This window comes from Erpetoichthys calabaricus, chromosome 9, assembly GCF_900747795.2.
Source record: "Erpetoichthys calabaricus chromosome 9, fErpCal1.3, whole genome shotgun sequence".
NCBI classification, from domain to species: domain Eukaryota; kingdom Metazoa; phylum Chordata; class Cladistia; order Polypteriformes; family Polypteridae; genus Erpetoichthys; species Erpetoichthys calabaricus.
Genome location: NC_041402.2, coordinates 42,120,202 through 42,132,644, shown reverse-complemented (window position 1 = coordinate 42,132,644; position 12,443 = coordinate 42,120,202). Strand labels below are relative to the sequence as shown.

The window sequence follows — 12,443 nt, the reverse complement described above, 5'->3', positions numbered from 1 at the left end:
CTATTAACTGTTCATGCAAGTGATCTGTATTTAAGTTTATCTGTTGTTTTGTCTTGAGCAAAATATAATTAAAATATGGACCAAAATGTACAGATTTTGCACACCACAACAGGCTCATAAAAAGAAAGCAAATGAGAAGTCTAAGTGCTTATGGTCATGTGCATAACTCCTATACCTTGTTTAGTTAGTTAGTATATTTTGCTCCACAATAACATAGTGTTACACTGTACTTTTTACATCACGAGTTCCAATAGTTTGAATATGGCATTTATACTTTATTTATATGCATTTTATTTATTTATTTTTTTTGTTTTGCTTTCATTGCAGTCTATGAGCATGGTATCAGGTTTTGCACCCCTGATCACTGCTGGCATCTTTGGGGCAACCCTTTCATCTGCCTTGGCTTGTCTTGTTTCAGCGCCTAAAGTCTTCCAGGTTATTATCGTATTTTTATTTGAATGAGACTAAAGACTGCATCCATCAATTTTTGGTTCACATATCCATAAGAAATGTCAACTCTATGCTGCAAAGGATGCCAGAAAGCAAGAGATGTTCAAATGATTATTAATAAAGGAAATTACTGTTCTATACTGTGTACTGCACATAAACAAACATGAAAAAAACAAAGAACAATTTATTTGTCAAACTTCTTGCAATCTGTAAAGGAAGAACATTTCAGACAAAGAACCCTCATTTTATTAAGTACCTTTCTATAGGAAATGCCATCCTAAGGTGTTTTGTAGGATACAAACTAGTACTTGAGCTTCTAGTTCTGTTCACATTGTTCATCAACCTTACTGGTTTGAATCTGTTCAGCAAATATCCTAAGGCTTTGGATATTATGCAGACATCTGAGAAACCCTGCAAGTAGAATAAAGTATATCAGTAAGGTAGATAAAGCAGGTAGACAGGTGAACAGAGGCAGTGGCTATATACAGTATGATTTTAAAGAACATCCTTAAAATGATTTCAATTTTTGTAAATCACACTGAGCCGTGCTAGAGTGATAAACAGTTGTAATGCATAATGATTTTATGAGTTCCTTGGGTCAAGGCTTTGACCAAACAGACTGTCTAGACATGTAATGATAGCTAGTGATAGTATCTCATAGTTCTCAGGCTTAAGTTCAATTCTGTACTGGCCTGCCTTCTATGTGGAATTTACATGCCTCTTCCTATCTTTATGTGCATTGCTGCTTGAGATAAAAAATTTGCACCAGCAGGCATTTTGTCAGATTGATTTTTTTACCTAATACCTGGCATATGTGGCAGTGACATTACTAAAATGTCATCCTGGAGTGGATATTTGGATATGCAAGGAGGAACACTAAATGCTAAAATAAGCTGAAAGTTTGTTTTTCCTTATTTTTCAATGGTTTGGCTGATGACCCTTAAGGTGGACAACCACACGTTGTCATGCTTGTGTGGCCTAATCACATCTGTGGTTGGTTGTTACTGGATTAAGCTCCAGTACCACATGACTAAATTTGAAGAACAGGTATGAACGAAGGTAGAAGTGTTTTATTTATGAAAACGTAACTGTCTTTTGTGGTTCATTTTCTTTGTTTAATTATGTTTATTTCTGATACAAATGTGCCATATGCACTTTTAAGTGAATATTCTGATACTTTAACCTCAAATCTGTTTAATTGACATAGTACACAGTTAGTGGGAGTTAGTGGGGAAATTGAACCAACAACTATGTACTTCTAACCTTTTTACCTTTTATCCCTACTGTCAGGATTTTAATAGTGCTGGTTATTTATTGTAGCATGTAAACTAAAACATTGTCCTGTTTCTCTTATGTGCTTTAAGTGCCTTTGCAAGGACAACCTTTACCCTTTAATTGGATTCTTTGGGAAAGGTTATGGAAGAAATGATGAGCCAATCAGGGGCTATCTGCTCACCTACTTCATTGCCGTAGGCTTTATTCTCATTGGTAAGTAATTGTAAGTTAATAAACTGTAGAAATTGATTATTTTCTGTTTGCTTAACAGATTAGAGGCACTGATGGTATATAAACATATTCTCTTAGACTATTTTTAAGTTAATATTTTTGCATGCCACAATACTGATAAATATATTAACCCTTTGGTTAATTTTATAATTTGCAATTTCACTAATTGTGCTTCTGATTTAATTACACAGCTGAACTGAACACAATTGCACCCATCATCTCCAATTTCTTCTTGTGCTCATATGCTCTTATCAACTTTAGCTGCTTCCATGCATCCATCACAAATTCCCCAGGTAAGTCTAGCCATGACAGATAGAGACAGGGTAAAGTTCCAAACTTCAATACTAAAAAGGCTGAACTCACTTGTATGTAATTCTAAAGTAGTTTTTGTTCTGAGAGATTGTGTTTATGTTGTTGATTGTAAAGAATGGCCTAAGACAAATAGTTGAATGCTACTTTAACCATGTTTATAGTTGTCTCCCTCTTATGTTGGTTTTGTAAATACAAAAATGTTGTTTGTCTCTGTGCTAAATGCTTTGACGTGCAATGTGAACAAGTGCAATTTGTAGTATAGGACAGACATCTAAGGCAGCTGTTACCAGCTCACTGAACACAACTTTCTATGATTTGAAAAAAATGTATTGTATCTTTATATACAGAGCATAAGAAGTCGTTTTAAGGAGATTCTCACTCATACTAGGCCAGTCTAAAGTAGCAATTTAATATGGCTTACGTGCCTTTGAAATATGCAGGAGACCAGATTACCCAGAGAAAGTCCATATGGATATGATAATATTATAAAGACAGCACCACTGATGATCTGAAAATAATGGTCTCACAATTTGCAGAACATAAAATGTATTTTGGGAATGTTTTCCATTTTTTTCTTTTAAGAATGAGGTGTATTCACTATTTCCGTTCTTTGTACTTTTTGCTGCTTTGATGACGTTATGTTGTGTTTTGTATTTACACATTCTTGTTAGCTGTGTATATATCAAAATTGAACTGTACAATGGGAAAGGCCTTTTTATGCAACATGATAAAATGGAGAGGACTGATGTGTTTTAAGGCATATACAGTTATGCAGAAAGACAAATAATATAATATAAGAAAGGGACTTGATTTAACTGCATCATTTCCACAAAAATATGGACTTAAGTATTAGAATCTAACAGAAATATTTTGTGTCATTTTAAATAATTTTAAACTATTTTTTTCTGCAGGATGGCGGCCATCATTTAAATATTACAGCAAGTGGGCTTCTCTGTTTGGAGCCATTGTCTCAGTTATCATCATGTTCCTATTGACCTGGTGGGCTGCCCTAATTGCAATTGGTATTGTCATCTTCCTTCTGTGCTATGTACTGTACAAGAAACCAGGTAATGAAAAATGGACCATTATTAAGTAACATGTCAACTAAATTATTTAATTTCTTCTTAAAACAGAATACTAGACCTGAGAGTGTTTATTGTTTGTATATTCTAGATGAAATGAAAACAGGGTCATCTAAAATTTATCAAAAATTGCCTCCTATGACTACATGAATTTTATTCAGCACTCAGCCATCTGTTATTGATACCAAAATGATTAATAGTGATCCTTGTGGACTTTACTACAAGTGTCCAAATACTTCAACCAGAATTTCATTTCTTACATCACACCTCACTTCTGTCACATACATCATACACTTTTTTATGCTGATGTACTTGTGCATTCTGCTTCCTTAGATATGGTGAATCATGAATCAAGTGTATTTCCCTTATCCCTCTGAAGAATCCTAAACATATCTGAGCCTTACAGGGGAATAGAGTGGGGTGAGGAATGTGGAGGTAGACATTTCCTTCACTGTCCAGATATTCAACACCACTTCTTACATAATTTCCAATCAAGAAGCAGCACCTACTACTCCTTTATGCAAAACTTTATTCTAACATTCTCTTGTATTTGTCATCTTACAGCCTCATACAGTTGTATTGAGTAATGGACAATTATCTATCAATATCCTAATGCCAAAATACCTCACAGATATCTGTTGATGGTCATATACCCTGTTGTGATCACAATTTTTCCTTACATATTGCATATTATTGTACACTGCTGTATTTTCCATTTTATATAATCAATGGAATATTGCAATTTTTATTGTGATCTTGTTTATCTTCCTAAATTGAAATATGAAGAAGTCCAAATATGAATCATAATCTATTAGTTATATATTAGATGTAGTACTATGTATTATGTTGCTGTGAAACTTTAGGGACCTGGGTTTAATTTGTACCCTGTTGACTATCTGCACTGAGTTTCCAAGAGGTTATTCCAATTTCCTCTCAATTCACAAAGAGGTTCACCTTATATCTAGTATCTTTAAATTCTCATGGTTTCGGTGTGCTTGAATGTGCAATGTGTAGGTTGACATCCTATCTTATGCTGTTTTCTGTCTTGTGCACCACAATGCTGGGATTGGCTCTGGCTGTAAATGACCTTGTAATGAAGTGGGTTCATAAAATGTATCTTGGAAATATTCTTCTATAGTTCATCTGTCATTGCACATACTTAAGTAAAATATCTGAATTTCTAGTCCTCCACGTCTATCTATTAATTGATTTATTAATTTTCTGAATATGCCATTTTCTGCATAGGTTTGTGGCAGCTGGAGTCTATTCTAGCAATGTCCTGCAAAAAGGAGAAACCAACACCACATTGGGTCATCAATCCAATGAGCAGACACTTGTACACAGCCACACTCACTCCTATAGGGCCAGTTTGGTGATGGTAATTAACCTAGCTTGCATTTCTTTGAGAAATAAAAGTGTTAAGATGATACCCTACACAAACTTGGAGAGAATGTGTAAAAGACACAGACAATGTCAGGAATTGAACTCGCATCACTAGAGCTACTACACAGAAACTCTGACTGCTGTGCCTACATGCATTTTGGTTATTACAAGTTTTGAGCTTAGTGTAAAATTATGAAACAGTTTCACTCACATATGATTCTGACTTTACTCATTTGTTTTGCAGAGGTGAACTGGGGTTCTTCAGTTCAAGCAGGCTCATACAATATGGCACTTTCCTATTCTGTTGGATTAAATGAAGTGGATGAACACATCAAAAATTATAGGTAATGTAGCTAGGTTTTAGTAAAAAAACATTAAAATCACTTAATAAAGATTGGTGATGCATTGAAACTCTTCTAAGTATCTACTGCTTTTTTTTAGCTTTCAATGTTTTTCAAACATTTTATAAAAAGTGTTGAAGAATAATCTTGACAAAAATGCCCCTACATAAAAACACCTGACTATGCTCTACCATAGGCCACAATGTTTGGTACTCACTGGACCCCCTAACTTCCGGCCTGCTGTGGTGGACTTTGTTGGAACATTTACAAAACACTTGAGCCTGATGATTTGTGGCAATGTTATCATTGTGAGTTTTTTTTTTTTTTTTAAATATTCTTTTATTTACAAAGTGAATTTGCTCTAAAACAACACCAGTATCACATCTGTAACTATTGTAAACAAAGGCTTTACCTAAATCTTCTGTTTATACGTGCACTTGACAGGACATTCCTTGGATAAGTTGGCCTATAGATTTGTTGGGGCTTTACATTTTTTGTTGACAAGTGTGCAATCCAGATAAGAGTGAGTGTTCCATCTGCTGTCAATAACAGGTTACAGGGAGGCACTATTGAGATACAATTAACAGTAAGGTAAACAGCTTTTCATTTTGCAGCCAAAGCATTTTCATACTTGCTGGATTTTCTCAGATTCATAAATGTACTTTTATTTGAGGTGTCTCAAGATCTGAGGATAAGATTGCTGACTCCATTGTAATAAGAGAATTATAAAAATTCTCCAACCTGCCCTTTAGGACAGGATTGTGTAGACACATAGATCCAGGTGCATCAAGGTTAGATGTAACCTGGTGCAGTCTGTCTAGGGAAATCAACCTCAGAACTAGATGTGCCTCACCTACACAGTGTCTATGATACCTTTGGGGTAGTTGATAGGCAAGACTGTAGTGCTGCATTGTGCTACCATTAAGCTCCTCTTGTGAAAGAAGAAGAAATTACTACAGTTTGTAGCTCTTCCAGAGATATATTTTCAGGTGAATATGAACAACAATGAATGAATTATTGTGTTGTTTGCCCAATGCACACAATTACAAGCAGCTCCTGGCCAAAACTGTACAGTATACAGTTGATTGTGTTCATTGAAAAACAAATGGCCTGACCTAAGACAGGAACTTAGATTTACAAGCCAAATTTAAAAAGCTAACAGTAGACAAGATAAAGGTGACCTCATACAAAGTTCTTCCTTTGCCACATATGAGGCAATATCATAAAAATAATTACAGTTTTGAAATTACTAACCAGTGGGGATAAAACAAACACTGAAATAATTTATAAATGAAGAGACTTGCATCTTAAAGCATTAAAATAAAATAAAACATCTGGAGTTGCATATGGCTTCACACAAATAAGACATTACAACAATAAAATCAGACTGACTTAATATAAGAGATGAAATGAATAGAACATAAATTCATACACATTAGTTAAAGACCTCAGGAATGCAGGGGAGGTGGTATTAACATAAGGCAGGGTATATTTATTCAAAGGCCAGTGGCATATAAATTTCATCTCACTAAGGAAGTCTAATTTAGAAAAGAAACTTGTAAAGAAAAAAGCATAAGACTGTAGATTTGTTTGGGACTGACTACACAGAGGTAATCAATGTTATAATAGTATCAGATAAGGTAAACAGGCTTTTATAATGACATACAACTTTAAAAACCTGGATACTTGGAAAATTCAAACAACAGTAGGTCCCACTGTTATTTTTTTGTTTGTTTCTTTACACCCAGTATTCTTGCTACACATTGGTAGATTTGGTGCTAGGATGTGAACCTTATGAAAAAGACTACAGAAATCTTTATTGACTTATCAATTTATACCACTGGTGTATAATATCTTGTTGGGTTAAATTTAAGCCAAGAGAGGCAATTCCTAAACTGTAGAACATACCTTAGAAGCCTCTGCTGGAATATTGTGTGCAGTTTTGCTCCCCATAATTCAGTACATACAAAGCACCACTAAAGGAAGTCCAGAGATCAGTGACTAGGCAGGTTCAAGGATTGCTTTATTTCAGTTACGGCAAAAGAAGGAAAAAGATAACTAATGGAAGAGCTGAAAACAATGAATGTAGTAAATAGGCTGAATGTGAGCGCCTCCTTTAAATTCGGTTCAATAAGACTCAGATGGATGCTAGCTATGATTAACTTATATAAACAATATTTATTTGAACAGAGAAATACAGACAAATGCAATATATTACACAGGATAATTAATACACATCATTTAATAGATTGTGAATTTCCCCTTGGGATTAATAAAGTATCTATCTATCTATCTATCTATCTATCTATCTATCTATCTATCTATCTATCTATCTATCTATCTATCTATCTATCTATCTATCTATCTATCTATCTATCTATCTATCTATCTATCTATCTAATATGCAACAGGAAGGAATATCAGTTATTCCTTTACGTGTTTGTTTAAAGATGCATGAAAACTGAGCACACTGAGCACAATCCTGTACGTCCTGAGTAAAAATGCATTTTTGTACTTGTGAGGCCACCTGAAACATAATGTTGGCAAAAAGTTGCAGAGACTGAATCTTCTACTCATCAACATCAACCTACTATCTACCTTGTTTTTTAAACTAGGGCTCACGGAATGAGAAACTGCATGAACTGAATAGTGGAGGTGGTCATATCAAGTGGCTGAACAAAAGAAAAATAAAGGCTTTCTATAATAGCGTGGTGGCTGAAGACCTGCGCACTGGAGTCCAGATGCTTATGCAGGTAAAGTAATCCCACTATCTGCTATTTTCATTCCATAATAGACTTTCTAATCCTGAAACCTTTAATTAATGAATATGGCCAATCATTTGTACACTACTATGAATTTTGGTATACAAGGGCTGTGGAATAAGATAAACGTGACCTTTCATTAAACAATGTGGTGCATGTAGACCAGAATGTGACATCTCCTGCTTTCTTACAGGCTTCGGGTCTTGGCAAAATCAAGCCAAATGTTCTGGTGATGGGATTTAAAAAAAACTGGCAAACAGCTCACCCAAATAACATTGAAAGCTACATTGGTGTTATCCAGTAAGTGAAATCTAATAATTATTTACCAGATTTGGCACACACTTTTTGTTGCTGTACTATTTATATTATGCTTAGATGATGACTTTGTCTGCTTTCTTTCTTGCTAAATACACCTGTTTACCATGGTGTTCGTTTGTCCTGCTGTCCAAAATGTTTAATCAGATTCAACTTAGAATGTTTGTCATGATATCTGCATGCGTTTAAGGCGGTCCCCTAAGAGCAAAAGGGTCACCTCTCGGACACTACACAACCACGAAAAATTGAGATTTTTAAGAATAAAACAAGGTGTTCACTTCCAGTTAAGTAGAAATTCAGTTCTTTCAAGCATAGTGAAATTCTGTGTGAAGTGAAAGACAAGTTAATTAGGGTGATCTCAAAGGATTAAAAATTTCCACCCTTATTAGGTTTGGGCGTCACTTCCTGATAATTGATATTTTCTTTTTTTTTTCTACAGTGATGCATTTGACTTCAATTACGGCATTTGCGTAATGCGAATGAAGGAAGGGTTGGACATATCAAGAACGATGCAAGCACATAGTATGTGCCAAAATTATTTCTTTATGATTTTACTGCTATGAATGTTACACTAAAGCTAAGAAGTCCTCATTTAACTTCTGGAAATAGGCTGACATAAACATTGTATTCAGTAAATATAAGCACTGTTTAATATAAGGACATTTATGATGTCACATGTCCATGTTGTAGTTGTGGTATCAGTTTAGGAGGCTTTACAAAGTTAAATATAATAGACTTGACATTACAACACTAAAGGAGAAACCACTGATGGTCATCATAGTGATTGACAATAACAATTGATGAACTACTGATCTGTTTGTTTGGCATGAGATAGACCACACACTTATCGCAAACACATCAACACTATGATGAGCCATCTTCTGCAAATTACAATTTCCAGAAGATGGCTGATTTAATATTTTATTCAGTTTTTAAATGTAATCTTTTATTAAATTAATGACTGGATGTTACTCCAGACCCCCGTGACCCTGTGTTCGGATTCAGCGGGTTGGAAAATGGATGGATGTTACTCACAAGAAGGTCCCATCTCTTACAGTAACTTTATTTATTCTTATTTTAGTGGATAATGAGTAAAGAAGAATGTAATGAACAGGGATGAATGGTACTGTCAGTTTAGCTGGCATAGGCAGGTTTTTATCCTAGAAGAGTAGTACAAAAACATGCAAGAAGCTAAATACAGATACATGTAGTGAAACCATAGACAAAAACTTTCACACAGACAAGGATGCACAATGTAATGTCACTGAAATGTGGCCCAAGCTCCATAGATCGTATGACTGCAGCATATTTGGTCTTGTTAGGTAACAGAAGCAGTGCTGGGCTTGACAAAGGACAAATGGCATGTCAATGGAGGAGCCCAGACCCCATCTTTACATAATTGTTGTGTTGTTTTTTGTTTTTTTTTTGCACAATTTGAAATTACAAGTACAGTACATGTGATCAAATAATAGTGAGGAATCACCTAGTGTCATTTAGAATTATGTGTTTATTCCAGCATGGAAACTTTAATCTTAATGTGAATGTATACATGCAAGGAGAAAAGGTGCTGGAAGAAAAGGTCATTGTGTGCACCAACAAGCAATGTTAAGGACAGATTAGCCCCAGTAGTGTTTCTTGACTCATTTCTGCTGAATAATTTATTGGCTGAAAGTCCTCCATGCTACTGTGTCAGAGAGAGGATGTGCAGTACTGTTCAAATTGACACTCAGTTGTGTTTTAATTCTCTCCTTCACTAAAACCTCCAAGGGTCCAGAGTTTTCCCATAACTGAACCTGCATTTTTATTTAGCTTGTTGATTTCGTGGGCTTCTCTTGAAGTGATGTTAGTAGCCTAGCACACCACAGTGTAGAAAATTGCACTGGGCATCACAGAGTTATAGACGATGTGAAGGATGCCACTACCCCCATTAAAGGAATGCAGTCAAATAAGAGAAAAGACTCTGCTCTGCCCATTTCTTATACAGTTCCTCTGTGTTATGAGACCACTTCAGCCTGTCACTGATTGGGTCCCCCAAGTACTTGTAGAAGTGCACTACCTCTACATCCACACTGTGAATAGTGATGGGACACAGAGGCCCTTGGGTGCAGTAAAAGTCAATGACCAGTTCCTTAGTTTTGCTGATGTTAAGATTCAGACAATTCTCTTTGCACCAAGAAACAAGTTCTCCACCGGACTCCTATACTCTGTCTCATTCCCTTTATCAGTACACCCCATAAGTGCAGAATCATCTGAGAATTTCTACAAGTGACATGATGTTGTTATATTTATAGCCTGAGGTGTTCAGAGTGAAGAGAAAAGGAGACAGGACTGTTTCTTCTGGTGCTCCAGGGAGGCTTACATCTGTATCAGAAGCACAGTCCTCGAGTCTCACACACACTGTGGTCTGTTGGACAAAATGCTCATTATACAGAGCACCAAAGGCTCATCCACTTGCATATCTCTGAGTTTACCACTTAACAGAGATGGCTGGAAGGTGCTGAAGATGTGGGAAAAATCAAAAAATGTAATCCTCACAGTGCTGCCAGGCTTTGTCCAGGTGAGAATAATCCTTGTGGAGCAGATACAGTAGATAATTGTATCCTCCACTCCAATCTTTGTCCGATAGGGAAACTGCAGTGGGGTGAGGTGGTCTACCACAAGAGGACTCCTATAGTTCAGGACCAGTCTCTCAAAGGTCTTCATGATGTGAGACCTACGTGCTACTGGTCTGTAATCATTAGTTCATAAATGAAAATAAAAAACGGCAAAAAGAAGTAAGAACATTGATGTAATCAATGTACAAGTAATACAGTACAGTAATCCCTCGCTATATCACGCTTCGCCTTTCGCAGCTTCACTCCATCGCGGATTTTATATGTAAGCATATTTAAATATATATCGCGGATTTTTCGCTGCTTCGCGGGTCTCTGCGGACAATGGGTCTTTTAATTTCTGGTACATGCTTCCTCAGTTGGTTTGCCCAGTTGATTTCATACAAGGGACGCTATTGGCAGATGGCTGAGAAGCTACCCAGCTTACTTTTCTCTTTCTCTTGCGCTGACTTTCTCTGATCCTGACGTAGGGGGATTGAGCAGGGGGGCTGTTCGCACACCTAGACGATACGGATGCTCGTCTAAAAATGCTGAAAGATTATCTTCACGTTGCTATCTTTTGTGCAGCTGCTTCCTGAAACAACATGCTGCACGGTGCTTCGCATACTTAAAAGCTCGAAGGGCACGTATTGATTTTTGATTGAAAAACAAACTCACTCTCTCTCTCTCTCTCTCTCTCTCTCTCTCTCTCTCTCTCCCTGCTCCTGATGGAGGGGGTGTGAGATGCCGCCTTAAACAGCTTTGTGCTGCGGTGCTTCGCATACTTAAAAGCCAAACAGCCCTATTGATTTGTTTGCTTTTCTCTCTATCTCTCTGACAGCCTGTGCTCCTGACACGCACTCCTTTGAAGAGGAAGATATGTTTGCATTCTTTTAATTGTGAGACGGAACTGTCATCTCTGTCTTGTCATGGAGCACAGTTTAAACTTTTGAAAAAGAGACAAATGTTTGTTTGCAGTGTTTGAATAACGTTCCTGTCTCTCTACAACCTCCTGTGTTTCTGCGCAAATCTGTGACCCAAGCATGACAATATAAAAATAACCATATAAACATATGGTTTCTACTTCGCGGATTTTCTTATTTCGCGGGTGGCTCTGGAACGCAACCCCTGCGATGGAGGAGGGATTACTGTATATCATTTTGAGCTGTTACATGTGAAAATCACACATTAAACCAGGCCATCAGCCTGTTCCTAGAAGTCCCTGTTGCTAATGAAATGAGTAGCTTTTCACAAGCAACAGACTGCTGACATCAAGTTCCACAGCCACCTTATTAAAGGGTTGTCAGATCAAGAATGTTTCATTTCAGCTGCAAAAAAGTCTCAATATAAGGGCATCCTCAGAAAAAAAGTAGCTCTTGCAATTAAGGGAGTTTTGATAGTTTGAAAGGTAAACCTTTCCTTTTTTACTTGAGGCAACAAAGTTGTGGTATAGAAAGTCATGGAAGGATTATCAGGGTGATCAGGAGCCATGTAATTTTTTGAAAAGTTTGGGGGCTCATGTTTCAGAAAAAATGTTATTTGTTAATGCCTTTTTCTGCAGTCAATCCTGTGTTTGAAGCAAACGGTGATAACCGTGTGAATGGAAGCTCATCTTCAGCTGCTGTGAATGGGACTGGTAAGTATTATCTTAAGGTCATCACATTTCTAATTCCACTCATGCCATGTACATCTTATAAAGGA

The 12,443-nt window shown here is 36.5% G+C and overlaps 1 protein-coding gene across 2 annotated transcripts in view; it reads left to right on the top strand.

The window, feature by feature from the left end:
* Positions 1-12,443, top strand: part of slc12a3 (solute carrier family 12 member 3) — a 45,309-nt gene that overhangs the window by 20,676 nt on the left and 12,190 nt on the right. For both annotated transcript variants that reach the window (XM_051931678.1, XM_028809372.2), the window contains exons 11-20: positions 328-435; positions 1,815-1,938; positions 2,148-2,249; positions 3,180-3,335; positions 4,978-5,077; positions 5,271-5,382; positions 7,690-7,827; positions 8,030-8,136; positions 8,591-8,673; positions 12,304-12,378. In XM_051931678.1, coding sequence (XP_051787638.1) covers positions 328-435; positions 1,815-1,938; positions 2,148-2,249; positions 3,180-3,335; positions 4,978-5,077; positions 5,271-5,382; positions 7,690-7,827; positions 8,030-8,136; positions 8,591-8,673; positions 12,304-12,378 — 1,105 coding nt within the window. The remainder of the gene's footprint in view (positions 1-327; positions 436-1,814; positions 1,939-2,147; positions 2,250-3,179; positions 3,336-4,977; positions 5,078-5,270; positions 5,383-7,689; positions 7,828-8,029; positions 8,137-8,590; positions 8,674-12,303; positions 12,379-12,443) is intronic.